The 19,838-nt window shown below is 46.5% G+C and overlaps 1 protein-coding gene across 2 annotated transcripts; it reads right to left on the reverse strand.

Annotated features, from left to right (window-relative positions):
- Nucleotides 1-566: 566 nt before the first annotated feature.
- CMBL (carboxymethylenebutenolidase homolog) lies at nucleotides 567-15,242 on the reverse strand. Of its 2 annotated transcripts, none has more exons than XM_019662399.1 (6): nucleotides 15,080-15,242; nucleotides 8,269-8,502; nucleotides 5,305-5,412; nucleotides 4,379-4,521; nucleotides 1,654-1,745; nucleotides 567-955 (listed from the first exon to the last, which is right to left on the reverse strand). In XM_019662399.1, exons 2-6 carry the CDS (start codon nucleotides 8,481-8,483, stop codon nucleotides 776-778), a joined length of 738 nt encoding a protein of 245 aa, XP_019517944.1. In that variant the 5' UTR covers nucleotides 8,484-8,502; nucleotides 15,080-15,242; the 3' UTR covers nucleotides 567-775. The 2 variants fall into 2 exon arrangements, with proteins under 2 accessions (XP_019517944.1, XP_019517945.1); XM_019662400.1 differs by lacking the exon at nucleotides 15,080-15,242 and adding an exon at nucleotides 11,871-11,971 and having other exon boundaries at nucleotides 574-955.
- Between the last annotated feature and the right edge of the window lie 4,596 nt (nucleotides 15,243-19,838).

The following is a 19,838-nucleotide window of genomic DNA, read 5'->3' on the forward strand; positions in this document are numbered from 1 at the left end:
GACGGGCGTAACAGGGTTAACGGAAAGTCAGTAGGATGCAACATGAGATGTGCGATGCAGCCCCAGCCCCTGGGACCCAAAGACCCCTGCCCGTGTGTGGAAAACCTCTGCCTAGGACACAATAGATGGTAACCCATCCATCGTTTCTTTATTAGCTTTTAGAAAGAGCCACAAATTCAAAAACTTGAATAAAAGTTAAGTGCATTAGCTTGATATTGGGTTGTCGGAAAAGTCATGACGCATTTTTGCAACGAAAAACAAAAAATGGGTCATGACTTTCCCGACAAACCCAATAATTAGGCCAATGGAGCCCGATTTTAATCTCTTTCTCATAGTGCAATATATGAATGTGAAATTCATCTGTATTAAGACAAAGATAAATGTCAGTTTGGCTCTTAATCAACCTGAGTTTACAGTTTATGTTTTCATGGCTTTGCTACATTCAATCATTTTAAAGGTCATACTCAAAAACCAGGAAGGCCACGCCTGAGCTGTCAGCTGGCCCCTGAATAGCCTCAGGTTTTCCTAATAGTTAGGATGTTATTCTATCATTCAAATTCATCAGGTACTGACCAATTTTTAAAATTTTTATTTATGTCCATGTTAAAAATAGAATCATTTAATATGTTAACATTTCCTACTGAATTTGTGTTTCAGATGAAATGAGTCTCAGGATTCCTTGATTTATTTTACATAAAGTGAAAAATCAAATGACCTCAATATTTGCAAGCAAACACCTCGAAAGCTATCTTGAGAAAGTTTCCCTTGGCCATTGCTAAACATACTTGGTCAGCCACTCGAGTAAATTCCTCCTCGCCTCATCAATATAGGGCTTGTCTTCAGGCGAGCAGTCTTCCCTCTTTCGGTGCACGAACCCATGAGTTTGCCCGGAAAACGTTTTAATTTGATATTCCACTTTGCAATGTTCTTTCAATTTCTGGGTCAGCAAAGAGACCTGGTGGGCAAAGGTTGTCATGATGATACAATTTTAACCCTCCAGTAATATCTCCCCTTCTCCACCTCTTCTTTGAATGCTCATAAGAGACTCAACGTCAATGCTTTAGGAAGCTCCACCGCTACAATGAAATTTTTTACTTTTAATGTTGTCACTAACTCGGCCCTTGCCTCTGGCTAAGAAGAGAACTCAGAGCAATGTAAGAATGCTACAACATAAACTATTTGAAACTGTGTTAATATAATGTATCTTAAATAATATAGTCTATAATTTAACATATTGAAGTATGTAATATTCAATATATTCAATATGAAATTCAATATATTCGAGTATAAAATTATTTGAAACTTGTATTAATACAATGAACAATCGTTTCTGAACAACTGTTCGCGAGCCACAGTTTTCTTCTGCTTTTTCCTCATCAATGTACTAACTTTAACACACCGTGACAGAGACCTCATGATAACCCCAGTTACACCTGGGGGGATGGGACGGCAGGGCCGTGTCCAGGCCCAGTAACCAGGCCACGCCAAGAGCATTTTGGGGGGTTACAATCTCTGAGTCCCCAATAAAACCCACTTCTAAAACAATGTTGAAAAATATTTGGAGCAGCAAATGAGCCCTTTAGGATGTCTTCCCCAAAATGTCAAATTGTGCTATTAAATACAGACATGTGAAGTGGAAAAGTGCCAACTTACTTGCTCAAGAGGAATCACAGAATCGTTTTCGGCAAAAATGAACAGCGTGGGGTTCTGCAAGCTGTGCACGTCCTCAGAGTCCCTGACGATGCCTGCAGGGTGGGCAAAGAGCCAGCGGCTGTGACTCCATGCATGCCGCACGCAGCTACGTGGGTCTGGTTTGATTTTTCGAAGTGAAATTATGTGCTGTGGGGGTTTTGTTTTCTTTCTATAATAGCAACTGCACAGAAGTAGGCTGGCCTACAAAATTAGTCTCACAGAGAAGCGTATCAAGTCAGCTCTTCTCCCACTTCACTCACTAGAAATCAGGCCTTTAAAAAATGGAATGAGGGACGGCCGAGTGGCGCCTTGGTTAGGAGTTGGCTTGGGACACCAGCTCTGAGCAGCAGGGCCCCGGTTCGGATCCCACATGAGGGCCAGTGACACTGCGCCCTCTACAGCTAAGATGGTGAACAACAGCTCGACCTGGAGCTGGGCTGCCGTGAGTCTCCGATAATGGCATAGGCTGCAGTGGGGCTGCAGTGGGGCTGCCATAAGCCACCGTGAGTGGCCGGCAGCTGGCATGAGCTGCCATGAACTGCTGTGAGAGGCCCTCCAATGGCCGGGGAGCAACTGCCTCACCCAGGAAGAGCGCAATGATAATACTAACATTGGCCAGCAAAGCGACATCCTCCACAACTAGACTGAAGAACAAAAGGTCAGCAATTTGTTCCCCTCTCCCAATCCCCCAATAAAATCTTTAAAAAAAAATGGAATGAGACCTCGTCGGCTGCTAGGCGTGTTAAGATACAGGAGCAGCCTGGAAAATGCTCCCTCTTGTTCTGTGCCTTCATTTACCAAGAGCTGATAACTTTCAAATCGGGAACACCTGACCACCATTGTTCTAGAAATTTCTCACGGTGCGCACAGGCCCCACACTCTGACTTCAGTGTGCTGGGTGGGTTCATTCATGAGATGGGGTGGCCATTTAACAGGGTATCTGTGCTCAGATGAGACCACAAGCTGAAGTCCCTGGGCACGGCACCTGGTCCTACCTAGCAGGTCACCCCTAAACATTAGTTTTCATCCTTGGTTTTGGAGTTTGAGGGATCGTTTAGTCAGAAGTGTGTTCTGCTTGGAGATTCAGACAACAGCCCTGGGTGTGCCCGCTCCTATAGGAAAACAAGCAGAAGCTTTGCAATCTAATGCCATTTTAAGATAAGAGGAGTATTAACGACTATTCTGATGCTTGTTAAAGACGATAAAGAGATCTTGATTCAAAACCGGCAATGGAGGCTTTGCAGTAGGGGTCCAGCTTAGCCAGGAATACAAGGACAAGTGGGGACTATGGCAGGAAAGTAGGATAGGTGTCGGTGGGTGGAAAACTAAAAAGAAGCATCGGGGTAGGGGGGATTCTGGCCAGATGACAAGATTCTTGCTGAAGGCAGGCCAAGTGACAAGATACCGAGGGTAGGGGGTGAGGAATTTTATCAGCTATCAAAGGTGGGGGGATTCTCGCTAAACTGACCCAGTGGGCCAAGGACAGAGCCCAAGGTCGGGGCCTACTCTGAAAGTGGGCTCTCAGAACCTGACTCAGATATGCTCAAGAGTCTTGGAAGGGAGGAGAAAATAATAAAGGCTTTTTTTTTTCCATTTCTTCTTGGCAGCACAGCAAAGCTAGTAACCTGGAGAGACTCCCCTCACCTATAACTCCTCTCTAGGAAGCAGGGAGCCACGGAAAAGATGGCCACACTCCCTACCCCACTGTTAATGCCCGGTTTTGAGGCTGGACAGCAGTTTAATGGCCCAGGGCTCTGAGCCCTGCCGCGCTCCGCAGCTCACGCACTGCACAACAGTGGCCACAAGGGGGCGCGGGAGAGCCGTCCACGCAGCAGCGCCTTTTGCTAACGCACAAAAAGGGGCTGTGTTTTAGCAACCGTCAGCCCCAGCAGTGCTCAGTGGCAACTGGCAAGCTATTCCTTTTCTGTAAGCAAACAGTCAGTGTTTTTAAAATGCTAAAAGTAGGCGAAAATACCACAGTGAGGAACCATTAAGCCAAATAAGAATCATAAGTATAACTGTATGACACATACATGAGGAAAGAAGGCCAATTTTCCTTTTTTTGCTGTTTTGGCTTTTTTTAACATTTTTATGGTCTGAGTGTTTCTATATCACGAACGTAGTATGCCATTTCTACACATAGCTACAATGCGCTATCAGTGCTATGGTACCTCTGTTTCATCTGGTTTGTTTTGGCTGATATGTTTATGTCACTATTTCCATTTTAGAGTGGGTTTTCCTTTTCTTTCTTCCCTTCTTTATTCTGTGTGTGTGTGTGTGTGTGTGTGTGTGTGTGTGTGTGTGTGTGTGACACATGTGCAGTCAAGAATATTGTAATTTGTATCTTGGAAAAATCTTTTCATAGATGTTATTCATAAAAACATTGCTGGGAATTCATTATCACAGAAAAGAAAGGTCATCCCCTCCATCCTAAGCAAAGACATTGAGATGTCAGGTTAGATGACTTTCCCAAAGGCACACTATTGGCAACCGGGTCCCCTCACTCCCAGTGACATCCTCTGGTTACTGCATTACAAACCTCTACCTCTGCTTTCAGATTTATGAGGCCAATTTCGTGACCATCGGGTTTTGTGTGGCCCCCGGGACCCTGAGCTCAGCAGAGGCCTGCGGTTACGGTCACCTGCTCCCTGCTTTCACTGTGTAAATGTGTACAAGGCAGATATACCGTAGAGGGACACTCCTGCCCGGAATTCTGGGTATTTCATCATCAAGTGATGGACAGCCACTCCGCCCCAGCAGAATCCCACGACGCCGATTTTCTGCACATGACACTGCTGTTTCAGGTACTTCAAGACAGCATCGACCTCTCTAGAACAGGAAGCAGAGTTACTCAAGAATCAAGCGGTCTTTTGTGAGGTCCTGGGAAGGGCACTGGGCAGCAAGCACAGTGCTGGTGGTAACAGGGCTTGATCAGCTTCTGAGGTTCTTGCTTTGTCGGAGCTCCATCTCGCCACCTCGGGCCCACGTGACCGTGACGCCGCTCCTGGCTGGGCTCCCTGCCAAGGCCGTCCTCCTCCAGCCGCCTGATCAGGCTGCAGCCTGGCTCTTTCCAAGAGACCAGCAAATCTGACTAGCTCACTTCCCAGCTAAACACTGATCGGCAGCCCTCCACAGCTTCGGGACCAAGGCCGCAGGCCACCGCCCGCTCTAAGGCCTGATCCCAAGGTCTGCGCCCTGTGAGCACTCCTCTACTCTCTCTCCTCTCAACAGGCACCAGCCAACTGGGCAGCTTCCCAAACTCTCTGACTTGGCACATTCACTCCCGCTGCCTAATACCCAACTCTGCATTGCTCATCTCCTCCCAGGCCCAAAGAGCAGAGCAAGATTTGGAAAGCCACCAGCACTATTTAAGCCATGACGGGACCAAGGACAGTGGCCCCAGTCTTGCAAATGGTTCATTTGCAAATTGGTTGCTTGGAACAACTCAGAAGACATTTTCAACTGGAAGCAACGTACTCCATTGGAGGGCTGTGGCCACCCAAGTCCTACACGGAGGGAGGGGCGTGTCAGAAGCGTGAAGCCAGACCCACCGCTCTCCCTCGTGCTCTGGGGGGGGGGCACCACAAACATAGCCACACCCCCAGAACTTACTTATCGATCTTTCTGGCATTTCTTGTTTTCAACCACTCGGGAAAGGTGGACCAGTCCCCAGAGGGGTGCCATGGCTCTTGACCCACGAAGAAGTCTGGAACGATGGTTCTGTAAAACAGGGACGGGAACTGATCTTAGTTTCGTCACTGTTGGGACTGCGTATTTGCTTCCACTCACGAAGAAACATGCTACGTTGACGAGTCTCACTCCCAGGAAAAGAGAAGTTGAGGCCACGAGGACCAGCTTTGATCACAGCAGAGGCCAGCTGGCACCAGGCCCTCTCAGGTTTCACAACCGAAGGTGCAACGCCTTTGCCAGCCCATCTGGAGACCTGGCAGTACACACACTTCCCCAGATTTTATCCCACGGGACGAGGGCCCCTGGCAGCATGGGCCTTGAGCAGGCTGGCTACGAGGGCTCCTCCAGCACCTGCCCGCAGGGCTCACACCTCTCAGTGGGCCTCTCACATTAGCCTCAGGGCAGGACAGCTCACCTGGTTAGCATGTCCAGTCACTGTGACCAAGCAATTTTCCCCAGACTCCGCCCAGCATGCCAACAGGGCACAATTTCCTGCCCAGAGGGTACAGTCTAAAGCGAGTTCTAAAAGGGACTGAACAGGGAGACTAGCCAGCTGGCCGAGTCCATGACGATTGTAGGGGAGGAAAAAATTTCCCTCCTTCCCTCCTAGGTTCTTTGGATGTTGTAGTAATTACATTGACATGAGACGACAAGCAGGTGAAAGGCAAATGTAGTTCTGTGGACAAGAAAGGGTTTCTACGGAAAGTACCCTCACAGGGTGATCTGGTCATAAATTCCTAACTGGGGAGGTCTTGGTGGGTGGTCACGCCCCAGGCCTGTAACTTCTTTAGTACAAGTTTTATCTTCATCTTAAGCAGCCCTGTCTTTTGTTTCTGGGCACCTAGGTTAATACACCTTTGAAATAAGCAGAAACCACCCCTAAGAGAGCAGAGTCTTGTTAACTCTCCTGCAATCCAATCCCGCCTTGTTTTCCCCCACCTCCTTGTCACCGCCCTTACATTACAAATGCATAAAAGAAGTTGCAAAACTGTTATTTTCCAGAGCACGTGAGATCTCACTGCCCGGCAATTGTCGTCAGTTTGTCTCAAACTCATAAAAATTCTCTACGGTTTTGGACATTTCTTACGTCAACAATTTCATACATAAAAATATAAAACCATTAAAATATGTATGAAAAATATGAGACCACAAAAATATGACGCCCAAAGGCAGGCAATTGAGGCTTATGTGCCATCCTGAGCTAAGGACATGGATGGGGTCTGAGGCTTCAAGGGGAAGGAGGTGAAGAGAAAGGACGGTCAGAGCAGATGTTTAGTAATTAAATATTTGTCCTGCCACGTGAAAAGGTCATTTAGATAAAAGTTATCTCCCGTAATAGCTCTGTTTCTGAGCTAGGCCCCCTATCTAAATTCTTCTAGGTAGTGAAGGGAGAGGTAAAAGTTATTCTTAAATCTACTGGGTTTTGATCGCCTTCAGCTCAAAACAATCCACATGCCAAAGTGGCACATTTTGGGGCAGCCTGTTCTCCCCTTCACGATCTTCCATGCAAGTTAACCCAGGAGGGTGGATCAGTTTCTTAAAATAAGAGACCAGTTTCTTAAAAGAAAGGTCATCCCCATGGAGAGGGGGACATAGCTCCTCCTGCAGGGGTGTAAAGAACACTGACATTTAGGTCAGAAGAATCCAGTTCAAGTCCCCGTACTGACGCGTCTGCCCTGTAACCTTAACAGTCATTTAACCACTTTTTAGCCTCCTTTTCTTGACCTGACTAATAGAGACCGCACCTTGCACCCCCCAGCCTCAGAGGACTATTTTGAGGGCAAGCTGATGGAACCAGAGTGAAAGGGCTTGGTAAATCACAGGCATCTTTACTCATTTTTTAGGACCCAACAAAGCTACAATCCCATTCCGTCTGCTGGTTGTGGCAGGGTGACTTGGGGCAGCGGCACCTCTGTCTTCATACCCTGGTTTTCTAATTGGTAAAATGGAAACAGTGACAGTCTTGACCTGGAAGATTGAGGACAACAGCCCTGCAACACCCGTCATGCAGGGTCTGGCTGAGCCAGAAGGCAATTAGGATTGGCCATGGCTTTGATTACTGGGTTTGCCCCTATGAAGTTAAGTTGCCTCCTCTTCAAGAAGAAATTGGGGGGTGGAGGGGGGCACGAAAAAGTGAGAAATCTAGTGAAAGTCTTCTTTCTGGTCAACACTACATTTGCATCCCATGCAGTGGGTCTGCAGCCTTTAAATCGAGTTCTCTTCCTAGGAAAATGAGGTAGGCGCACCCATTGATTTCCAGCTTCTCTTTTGGAGAAAACAAAGGAAATCAGGTTCATGCTTTCTGGTTCCTCCTCTCCTCTGTGCTTTACTGAAGCCGTTACCAACACCAGAGAAGGCGAAAACCAAACAGATAACAGCATTTGCCAAAGGTGGCCATGGCCACGTGATCTGACAAAGGCACAAACTTTGGGACATGCCTGGGGTCTCACTCTGCCAGCTCTGGAGCCCAGTCTAACTCAGACAGGGCCATCCAGGGTAGTCCGTGTGGGGACCAGGATGCCATAGACACTCTGCCTGTGAACGCCCACTGAGATGCTTCAGGGACCAAGCAGTGGGTCCATTTCAGAGCTAGGGAGGTCTGCCCAAGGTGTCCTGTACCTGTGTTCCACCCTGGGGGCAGCCTTGGAGGACCTGAAGCCCAGGAACTGGGATGGAACAGGTAGCTTCCATTGGACAGTGGGTGGGTGTTTTAGTTTGACATTTCCCATTTACCTGCACCCCAGAGAGATACGGAAGTATATAATGTACATATAAATTAGAATACGGTCACAGGGTTTGAGGGTTTGTTTTTGTTTTCCCTGGAACAAAATATAGATCACAGAAATTTACATGAATTTAAGTAAAGGAACAGAACTTTATACGTACGTGTACCCATTTCCTGCTATCATGTCAGCCATATATCTGGTATTGGGCAACTGCCAGCCGAATATATCTTGAATGACGATCACAGCTTTGCCAGCATCCACGGGGGATCTGGTGACATAAGCCTTGATGTGCTCGACTTGAACTTCACAGCCCATCCCTCCATACTCTATCTTATGGCCAATGTCACATGGACAAGGATGAGCTTCGTTAGCCATTGCAGATATTCAAGTCGGCCTGCAGAGAGAGAAACATGCCTTGTATTCCAAATGGTGCAAACCCAAAGATTATAAACAGTAAGTAGACTAAAATCAAGACTACAGAAAAAAATTAACTTCAACTCTACCCCTAGTGCATTTATGCCAGAAACCAGAGGTAACTTCCAGTTCTGGCAATACCAGAGTGGGGCTAAGACTCCATTCCCATTCCCACTGTGAACATGAGAAATACCAGCATGAATGCAGCCAACGAATTTTTTTTTTAAATGTTGGGGCTCATAGGGAACAGGGAACAACAGTCCTGAGGCAGGATCGGAGATGAAACCGAAGCCAGGGTCAGGATGACATGAGCAGATGCCCAGCGAGCGTGTGGAGGCTGGGACAGGCCAGACCCAGCACCAGGCCCTGACACACCAGTGCTTAGGAGCCTGTGGGGAACCAGTGAGGCCTCGGGCCCCGTGAGACGAGATTTGTAGCTGAGACCTCCCCATGCAATGTCAGAGCCCTCAAAGGTTCATATTTAGTGGGGGAAATAAAAAAAAAACGAAAAATGACAACAGGAAGCAAGGGAGGAAAGAAGGAAGGAAGGAAGGGAGGGAGGAGCGAACCAACCAGGAGTAGGAACATGGCAATGACACCCAGGAAGGGAAATAAGAAACCAACACCCAAACTGACACTGTCCTTTCCAAGTAGGACAACCTGGGCTGAGAAATTAATATAACAATTGGCCCTGGGCACCTGGCAGAAACAAATGTAAAACTGCTTTTTAGCAAGACTTTCACAACCCAGCCCAAAAAACCACTGCGCATTGTAGAGGAACTCACACTGGAGCACTATAAGGAAGAAGCGCTCCAAGTAAACAATGATCAGGAGACACGGTGGTGACAGTGGGTGTACAAGTGAGGGAGGGGCCTAACAAGCTTGACCCAACAAACAGAAGGCAGGACAGGAGAGGGAAAAAAATTAAAACCTATTAGCTCCAAAGTGAGATTTAACGTGGCTGAAATAGATGCAAATAAATATAAGTAGATTAAATCCACTACTGGAGACAGATTTTCAAATTGAATTTTTAAAAGTCGAAGGGCAGTCGGAAAAGAGAACCTGGGACCACTGAACCCAAAGATGTATGTACAGAAAAATGACCAGATGTCTCAGATTTGCTTTAAAATATCCCAGTGGGTGGCAGAGGTGGGAGAAGGGTGTGCGTGGGTCACAATGTTGGCACTGGGGGGGTGGGTTCAGGGGTGTCCTGTACTTAACTGGTCTCTCTGCTTGTACACGTGCTTACGATTTTCCACAACAAAAAACTTTTATATTTGTATTAAAATTTTAAAAACTGTAAGATAAAAGGCGCCAGAAACAAAGCAAGAAGATACAGACTAGGAGAAGATATTATTCTCAAAGCAGATTTCATACCTAGGTAAAGTATATGAAGAAATCTTATAAATCAGGAAGGAAAAGACTACCCCGATAGAAAAAGGCTCCCAAGTCATGAACAGGCAGTTCACCAAAGGTCGCTGGTATTAAAGGAAATTAGACAAAGAACAACAACGAGATACCGTTTTCTATCTTGCAGACTGGCAATGAGTCTGATAACACCAAGCGATGGTGCCCCTGTAGGGGAAACTGATGGAAGCTCTGGGAAGATGTGTAGCAATGATGACGACACCCTGAGAGACAGGAGGGCCACTTCCTCCGGTTGAGTTACTGGGAAAGGTCAGCTGCTGGACCCTGATAAGTTTCACAAGAATATCCGCCCTAGGGCGCCACCAATGGGCATCAAGGAACCTTGGGAGACAAGCCACAAAGATCTGCGTCCCAGCAACAAGAGACTTTCCCTATCACCACACATGTGCAGGAAGGCCCAAGAGTGTCCCTCAGGTGACCTTCCCTAATTTAAATACTAAAAAATCACGCCCAGGGTGGAGACTTACCTTGCTGAGACCTGCGATTCTTGAAGAAGCACGTAGCCGCACTGCGCAGGCGCCAAGAAACCTGCCCTGACCGGACTATCGTAGCTTTCACCCCGCCCGGCTCCCTTTACAGCCCTGCCCCAGCTTTCGAGGAGCCACCCAAACCTGTCCTTTCTCGGTGTCGGTTCCCCTGTGCACAAGCTTAATAAATCTGCCTCTTGCCAGAAGTTTCTTGTGGTGCTCTCTCTTGATTTCCATCGTGGGAGATGGCAAGAACCCAGGGCACCAGTAACACCTGCAACCCATAAAGCCCACTAATGAAAAATCACGTGTGTGTGTGTGTGTGTGTGTGTGTGTGTGTGTGTGTGTGTGTGTGTGTGTAAGTGATGCTCTTGGTTGCGCAGATGTGATGGCAACGACTGGAAGCAATCTAATTGCCCATCAGGAGGAGAATGGGATGAACTGGGATTCATTCATTGTTGTGGGCTTGGAATCTGTCCCGTCGTCCCCCCACCCCCGAGACAGTTCAAGAAATAATGTCTTCAGAGTGGTAATCAAGTTCAGATGAGGTCATCCTGGGTAAGGGTGGGTGCTAATCTAATTATGACTGCTGTCTTAAGAGGGAAATTTAGATACAGAGACAGACAACCAGGAGAGAAGGCCATGTGGAAACAGAGGCAGGGGCTGGAGTGATGCAGATCAAAGAAGTTGAGATTGCCAGCAGCCTCCAAAAGCTAGTGGGAGGCAAGGAGTTTCCCAGAAGCTAGGATTATCCTGTCGTTTCAGGAAGAACATGGCCCGCCAACACCTTCATTTAAGACTTCAGGCCTCCCAAACTGTGAGAGGATAAATTTGTGTTGTCTTAAGTCACCCAGATTGTGGTAATTGGTTTTGGCAGCCCTAGGAAATAAATAAACTCATAAAAGGAATACCGCATAGCAGGTCAGTGAACAAACTATACGTATTTATCAATATCATAAACCTCAAAAACATAATGCTATAAAAAAACAATAGCTTTTCTGATGTTAAGTAAATACTAAAACACACAAAAAAATAAATTTTTATTAAATATAGGGAAGTAATAAAAGTATAACTCAAGGAACTAAAACTTACCACCATTAGACAGTGGTTATTGGCTGGGGGGAAGGGATGGAGATTGCTGGCTTTAATTGTATTTGTTACATTTCAATTCCTTAAAAAGTTTGGATTTGAAGCACATAGGACAAAATATTAATTTCTTTTAAATCTGGGTCATGTGAATATGGGTGCCTGCTGTATCATATCGTGTACTTACTAGAACATTCTAAATGTTCATAACTAGAAATAAAATAACTAAACTTTAAGGAGAGAGAAATTAATTGGATCAAAGAAAACTTGACTCTTTCATGGTTTTGTTTTCATAAGCTACATTAGAGAACGATGATTAGTAAGAGAAGTCAGGACAATCCAGTGTCAATAGCTGTGAATTTCATACCCCACTGCACTGTTGCTGAGAGCTGAGTCTTGCGCTGATGTCTTCCGTGGGCTATCCTACGACCACGCAGAGACCACAGAAAATCCTGGCCATCCCAAAGCAGCCTTGTCTCTGAAACTTGTATTGATATCCACTTTCCAGAAGGAATGTTTCCAGTCCGGAGACGTACACCCTGGACTGACCCTGCAAGGTTATTCTCCTGCAAGAAGCGGGTGGCGGCCAGGAGAGGCCTGCGTATGCTGCATGTGGAAGGCTGGGCTCCTGCCAGACCTTCGCCTGTATGCCCTGGGCCAACGCCACGGTGAGCACAGCAGACAGTGGCTATGGACTGCATACAGATATAAAAATGAACACGTGAAGGATTTTATTTTACTCAGATGAGAAGAGGGAACGAGACAGATGTTGTAACTGGTTCGAAGGAAAAAAGAAAAGAGCACAAATTTATATGCAGTAAAGGAATAGTGAGATAAATTGCAAATAGAGACAAAACTGATGTTTCCAGGCGAGGGGAGAAAGCCAATTAATTCACTACCAGACAGGAGAGAATTTACAAGTCTATCAGTTACCCTGGTCTTTCAAAGGGGTGCCAAATAGCTCAAATACAATGAACAGGGCTAGAATCAGACATCACAGAAGGGCGTGCTATGGGCGATGATTACTTTCCCACTGAAAAGTAGAAGTTCCTTCTACATGACGTTATAGGGTCCTTCGTTGTGAGTGATACGGTTTCAGGGTCCTCATAGAAGGGGATGGGACTGTGGGCCTGACATGTAAGGTGGAGTCCTCATAAAATATGTGCCCAGGATAGCTTCTCTGTATCACGGCACATGGGTTTGGCAACACGTTCCAGCCATCCTGAGATCAGATCTGGGGTAGCCACTGCTGAAGCCTCTGGAAGTCAGGGTCCTCCTTACGGCACCAGGGATGACCAAGACATGCTCCGGCAGAGGATGCCCTGATGGGCACATTTTTTGGCAACGACACACCAAACGCAGCCTCCAGAACATTCATTACTCCCCCATAACATTCATGCAAGATGCCACACATGTAGGGATGATCGAGGGGCCCACTCCCCTGCAGACTGACTCGTATGGTCCCTGGATGAAGATTCTCTCCTTGACCAGACTCCTCTGAGCTCTCTTCTCAATTAGGCCCTGACTTCTGCACTTCCAAGTTCATCTCTCATTGTCCAGTTTTAGTGAAAAGCCTGCTAAGTGAATTTAGCAAAAGCCCTCACTCTCCATGCCTGATCCCGTTCCTCACCCTCTGCCATCCCCCAGCCGATGACTGATGGCCCTGCTGTGTCTTCTGCCAAAATCCTGTTAGGTTGGTTTAGTGGGATTCCCAGGTCCCGAATGCTTCCTCTTAGTAATTTTCCATCCACTGATCCCTACTCTGCTCCTCAGCCGTAAGTCCCCACTTTTCCTTGTTGTATTCAGGGTCGAGCCCAATCTCTCTACTGAAAAATCCCATTGCAGTCGTCCCTACACCTATGGAAGGTCCCGAATGAGGTCTGCCCTGCTGTTTTTTAACGAGTGTCATGGATGAATCATTTGTTCCTGAACACCCTCCAGCCCTGCTTCACACAGCAAGTGCCTCCATGAAATTACAAGTCAAGACCCATGGGACTCACTGGTGCGTGTCGGACCTGCAAATCCCGGGAGGCCGCCGGGTCCTGGCTCCTGTCCTAAGGTGCCCCTTCCTAGGGCATTCCTTTACTCCGTATAAATTTGTGCTTCTTGACTTCTTTTTTGAACCGATTATAACATCTGCTTGGTTCCCTCTTTAATGAATAAAACAGGAACTTTTTTGAAACTTTAACACGTGTTCAATTTTATATCTGTAGGAGAGTCACGATTTTGCCTTTCGCTGAAAGTTGTCTTTCAACAGTAAAATTGAACAGCATTCCCCTTTTTCTCACTAGAAGTCAGAAAGGCAAGCAGTGGGTGGTAAAGGGTGGTGTGGGGGGGGGGTCCTGCTTTCACACCCCCAAGGATTTGAAGAAGTCTGACTCAGAAGTCAGACTTCCCAGTGCAATAAAGCTTTCCACCAGAAATAAAGAAAACAGATTTTGAAGAGCAAAGGGAATTGGGGCAAATGGGGTTGTAACAAGCAAAGAAGCCTAGCAATAAATTTCTGGAAGCTTCAGAGATTAGAAATGGAAACCATCTGCAAGCACAACAACAGACACACTGAAAGATAATACAGGAAGGCGGCGGCTATGGGAAGGCTCGGTGGTTTTTTTGTTTTTACTGGGTGAACATTGTAGGAACGCGCATGGCCACGAATCTCACTCTTGCAACGGGGAAGCCAGGGCCCTGCGTCCCCCTAGATGATTCTATGAACGTGAACTCCTCCACTCGCTTACTTTTCAGCAATCGTGCTTGTATTCTCTGTGGGGCACATGGTCCAGACAGCATTAAATAGAAAGCTAGAAGTGAAGAGCACACAGTGGCCTGTGAACACGCCAATCACGTGGCTGCCTTTGACCTTTTCCTGGGTGGTTCCACGCCTAGATAGGATTTCCCCAGATATCCACAGGGCTCACGGCTGACCACCGTGTTTTAAATGGGCTTAGAAAACAACAGGTGGCATTTTCCATCAGCAAGAAACCTAAATGGCAGTGCCCAATGTGAGCAGGGCCTGGGCAAGGCGACACCTCTGCCACCCGACCCACATGGCTGTGGGTGTGTACTGTGCCGTCTTTCTTGGCAACAGGTACTCAGCATCTAGAAAGTCACACTCCTAGACCCAGGACCTCCTCTAATATCCATCCTCTAAAAAATGCAAGTATGCTCACTTTCCCCCCATAGTTTTACATTAGTAGTAAAAACTATACAACCAAAATGTTTAACTGTAGAAAAACAGTTACAAAGAGTATTTAATGGCAGGAAGGAGAAAGCCTTCTGATATAGTGTTACATGGGAAAAAGAAAAAAGCGAACACAGGTTTACATACAGTATGATCTCGAGTATGTTTTTTAAATGTGTGGCTATGCAATCCAGGAAAATATGCCCAGGGGGGCTGGTGGGGGTTGCTTTTCTGCAAAGACAATGTACTGCTCTGGTAAGTCAGGTTTTGAAAATGGGCGTCGACAGGCTCACTACCTGTGCACATGGCAAAGACCTTCCTTGCCTCATGCAAACACCCGCGCGAGTCAGAGCCGAGCGGGGCTCCGCCGCGTTTCTGTGCTGGGGGAGCGCACGTACCTCGTCAGCCGCCGGGAGACTGCGGTCTACGGTCCACGCGCGCGGAGGGGGCGACACCCGCAGGGCGACCGTCCGGGGCGAGCCGAGTGCAAGGCGCCTCCTCTCCGGACGGAAGTGGACGCGGTGACGGAGCGCAGCGGATCCCCGTGGGCCAGTGGCAGTCCGGGATTCCCAGCCTCCCGGGAAGGCGGGCCAGGGGAGGGGGGAGGGGGGAAAGGGAGGGGGGAGAGGCCGGGCGCCAGGGCTGAGAGGGGGGGAAGAGACGGACGGAAGGAGGCTTGGAGAAGGAAGACAGCCGATCTGAGAAACGCACATGTATGCCTGGCTCCTAAGACATGTAACTCCTTTGTTGTAAATCAAAGCCAAGCTATTCTTAAAAACAAATTATTACATAATCATAGTGTCCGCCCCCACCCCATCTCCACTCCATATTTTGTCTGGACATCTAAGGTTGTGATAACTATTGAGGTAAGAAACTGCCCAAACCTGTAGAGAATCTTGATGAGAATATTTGAGCCAAACTGAGGACAATTGTGAGAAGCAAAAATCTCAACGGAGTGACAAAATGCTCCAGGAGGATGGCAGTCTTGCAGCTCATTTTATACATCAGACTCAAAGGGGGAGATGTAAGAAGGGAGTTACATGAAATCCGTTGGTGGTAGATTTAAGGGGGCCAGAGAAAGCAAAGTGGGGTGGGAACCTCTGGGGTTGGATAAAAGGAAAGTGGAGAGATATATGCTTCCTTTTACATTTGTGGGTACAGGATAGTTAATAATTAACATTTACAACACGTAGAGATGGAATTCAGGGAACAAGATAACAATGAGAGGTTCTGTGGTCTCATGCTCTGGTGCCAGCAGTTGCGCCTTGAGGGGTCTGGTAAAGGAGATGACTCTGACATTTCAAAGACATTGGCATCTATCTTAGATGCAAAAAGACAGTAGACCAGACAGGCGCACTAAACTAAAGATAGACCTTTGTCAAGGAAGCTACAGGCCTAGGACACAATTACCCGCCATGACCCGCTCTTAGTTCGGAATTTTTATATTTAGACCATCTTCTGTGATGACTTTCAGTCTCTGAGTGTGTAACGCCTTCCATGCAGGCCTTTCCTGAGCTTGTGAGGTTTAGTATATGGTCCCTTTTTCATCCACATAACAAATTCAATTGGCCACAAAAGAAAATAAGAAGAAATGTGATTAGGAAAATAAGTGACAGCAGGAAAAGGAATAGCAACTTTCTGATGCCACAAGAATTAAATAAAAAATAAAAAAAAACTTAGGACCCCAGCGGTAGAAACTTATTAATTTAGATGCTTCTGTGGATGAAAAAAGGGGTTCTAGGGAAAGTACCTCACCCAGAGATCTGAGCATTACTTCCTACCTGGGCGTGTCATGGTGGGTGGTCACGCCCCAGGCCTGGGACTTCGTTAGTGACAGGTTCAGCCAGCCCTGCCCTTGTTCTTGTGCAGCCCCATGAACACACCTCTGAAATGCCAGCTGTGAGTGTTCCCCTTGCCACCCCCCAAAAAAAACCACCAAAGCCCGATGAGTGGGTGCCTCTCCCCATCAATTTTCGTTAACCCCAAGACATGTCCCTTCTTTTTGAATTCCGTTTCCTTAACTGTAAAATGAAGGAGTAGAAGAGATTTCGTTCTCAAACTTTAGCATACATCAGAGTCCCCTGGAGGGCTTGTTAAACCACAGCGTGCAGGGCCCCGATCACAGTCTCTGGTCCAGGACGTCCAGGGTGGACGTCAGGGATCTGCATGTCTGTTAAGATTCCAGGTGATTACGCTGATGCTCGTGGTCCAAGGACCACACTTTGAGAACCACTGGACCAGAATCACAGTGACTAGCAGACCCACCTGGCTGATCATCAAAACACCTAGGGATCTTGTAAGATTCAGGTGTCCTGGGCTCAGACCAGCTGAACCAGAGCCTTCAGGGTGGCACTGTGGAATCTGTATTTCAAAAAAGCTCCCCAGATGACTCTTATGATGGACCAAGTTTAAGACTCCATTGAACGAGATAATCTGTACAGGACATGTCAATGTCAACCTTCCATGATTTTAGGTTATAGATTCAGCAAGAAAGGCCCAGCTGAGGGAGGGCAGGTATTATACAACTCTCAGGATGGACTATTCCTTGTAGCTCACACAAACTGGAAACATACAAGAAAAGGGAATTCTGGGGAAAATAACTCAGCCTAACCAAGTGAGCACATTACCAAACCATCGCACCATAGTGGGTGCTCTGCAGCCTTCCCCACTGCAGAGGTGTTGTCCTGGGGAGATACAGGTTTTACCATCTGACAAATCCCTTCACATCCCACTCTGAAACATCTGCAATCAAATAATTTTGCTGCCTTCAGATTTTTCCAAAATAATGGGTAGGTGTTTTTTTTTGTTTGTTTTTGTTTTTGTTTTACATCTGAATAATTAAAAGAAGTCACCAGAGTGTTATTACCCAGAGAAAACCAAGGACCAGTCCTAAACATAAATTCTTGTTTCTATCCTAAAACATACAGATTGCTTGCAACACTGAAAATGGCAGTTTTGCAGCTTCGCCAGTTTTAGTTCCAAACTCCTCTGGAAAATTTATCACACACAAGTTAATATTTAACCCAGGCTTAAAAAAAAATTATGTAAAGTTACATTCTTATAGAAACTCTTAGTGTTAAGGAACGCCAGGATTTCATGGTGTTCCTTAATACGCTTAAGAGCTATGACTCAGCAATCACAGCTGGTTATCCCTCCAAAGTTGTTTGATTTTTCATTATGAAATAAGGAACTACATTCCAGGGGCTGAGTGAGCCCAAGCTGAATTAACAAACAGAGCAAAGGCGAAGTTAAACAAAACTGCTGACTGTGGTTCACACTGTGATTTCGCACTGACCTGGAAGGCAAGGTCAGGGAAAGTATTCCATGGAACTGCTCCTCTAAAGAAATTTTGGATCAAAATCAGAAAAAGTGCTGGTGTGCTTCAGAACATCTCAAAATAATACCTGAGGGAGAAACTGAATCCAGTTCATCTGTTACCATTTATGGGGCATGTTGCTGACTCAACCCCCAGACCTTGAATGCAACCTGGTCGTACTGAGGTAGGTCTAGGTCATAGGTCGTACTGAGTCTTGTGTGCAGGACAGGCTTTCCTGGTGAAGACAGGTCAGGGGCTGGGTAGAAAAGAAAGTAGCTGGTTTCTAGAAGATTCTTGAACCAATAAGCCACCACCTCCAGACAGACAGAAAGCCGAAATGACCTTTTTAAACTTTTTATTATGAAGAGTCACAAATATATAGAAAAGTAGAAAGAACTTCTACATACCCCAGACCTAGATATAATCATTGTTAATACTTTGCTAAATTTGTTTCATCAACTTCCTTTTTTGCTGAAGTACGTAAATTATAGACAACATGACATTTTACTGCTAAATAGTTTTGTGGTCGTCAGCCTCCAAGATGACTCCTGCCTCTGAGAATTCATACCCTTGTGTAATCCCCCACACACACACATTGTCCCAGGGTTGGTCTGTGTGGCCAGTAGAATCCAGAAATGGTGATGGTATGTCTCTTCTGCTGTTAGGTTATGAAAGACACTATGGCTTCCATCTTGCATTCTCTCTCTCTCTCTCTCTCTCTCTCTCTCTCTCTCTCTCTCTCTCTCTCTCCCTCCCTCCCTCTCATCACTTGCTCTGGGGAAAGTGAGCTGCCATGTTGTGAGTAGCACCATGGAGAGGTCCATGGGGCAAAGAAAGTCTCAGACCTACAGCCATGTGCCTGGGCTGGGCCATCATGGACAAGGATCCTATAGCCCCAGGCAAGTTACAGATGACTGCAACCCCAGCCTACATCTTGATGGTAACCTCCTGAGAGACTCTGGGCCAGAACCACCTGGCTGAGTCACTTTCAGATTCCTGACCCTCAGAAACTGTGCAAGATACTAATTTCTATTGTTTTAAGCTGCTAAATTTGAGGCTACATTGTTACATAGCAATAGATAGTGAATACACATTTTGGTGCTTGCAAGTGGGGTGCTCTGTGACCAAAAAACCTAAAATGTGGGAATGACTTTGAAAGTGGACAGTGGCATCATTGAGAGTGTGAATGAAAGCATGAAGCGCCTTGAATAAAATGTTAATAAAAGAGTCAAGGTCTTTAAAGATTCAGGTAAGAGCTTGCAGGAAAGTGAGGCAAGTGCTATTAAGAGCCAAAGTAAGGGGACCCCGGTAACGCTGCTGCCTGCGGTTATGTGGACAGAAGGAAACGGACCTATGGACACGTGATCTGGTTAAGGAGATTGGGGTCAGGGTGTTGAAAGTGCTGCCTCGTTTCTTCTAATTGCTTAGCATTCTCTAAGATGCTAGAGGAGAGAGACACATGAAAGGAAGGGCCATTGGCCAGAAAGAAGTTACAACTGGAGGGTTTTGAAAATTCTCAGTCTTTCCAGATGGCAAATTACGCTAGAATTAAGGAATGGCTTCCAAGCAAAGATCAAATACAGGGCCCTGCCAGAAAAATGGTGGTCCAGAGTTAAATCCTAGAGTGTGCCTGTAAAATCATTTTTAAGAGATTCAGAAAGATATGAGGTGGTACCCCAGAGTATTATTCAGTCAGACAAAAGGGCCTCTGAGGAGATTAGAGGTGTGTCTCACTGCCCTGCTCTGAATGTTTGTGTCCCTCCAAATTTCTATGTTCAAATTCTAATCTCCAGTGTGATGGTTTTAGGGCATGGGGACTTTGGGGATGTGGTTAGGTCATG

The sequence above is a fragment of the Hipposideros armiger genome, unplaced genomic scaffold, assembly GCF_001890085.2.
Source record: "Hipposideros armiger isolate ML-2016 unplaced genomic scaffold, ASM189008v1 scaffold_374, whole genome shotgun sequence".
Taxonomy (NCBI): Eukaryota; Metazoa; Chordata; class Mammalia; order Chiroptera; family Hipposideridae; genus Hipposideros; species Hipposideros armiger.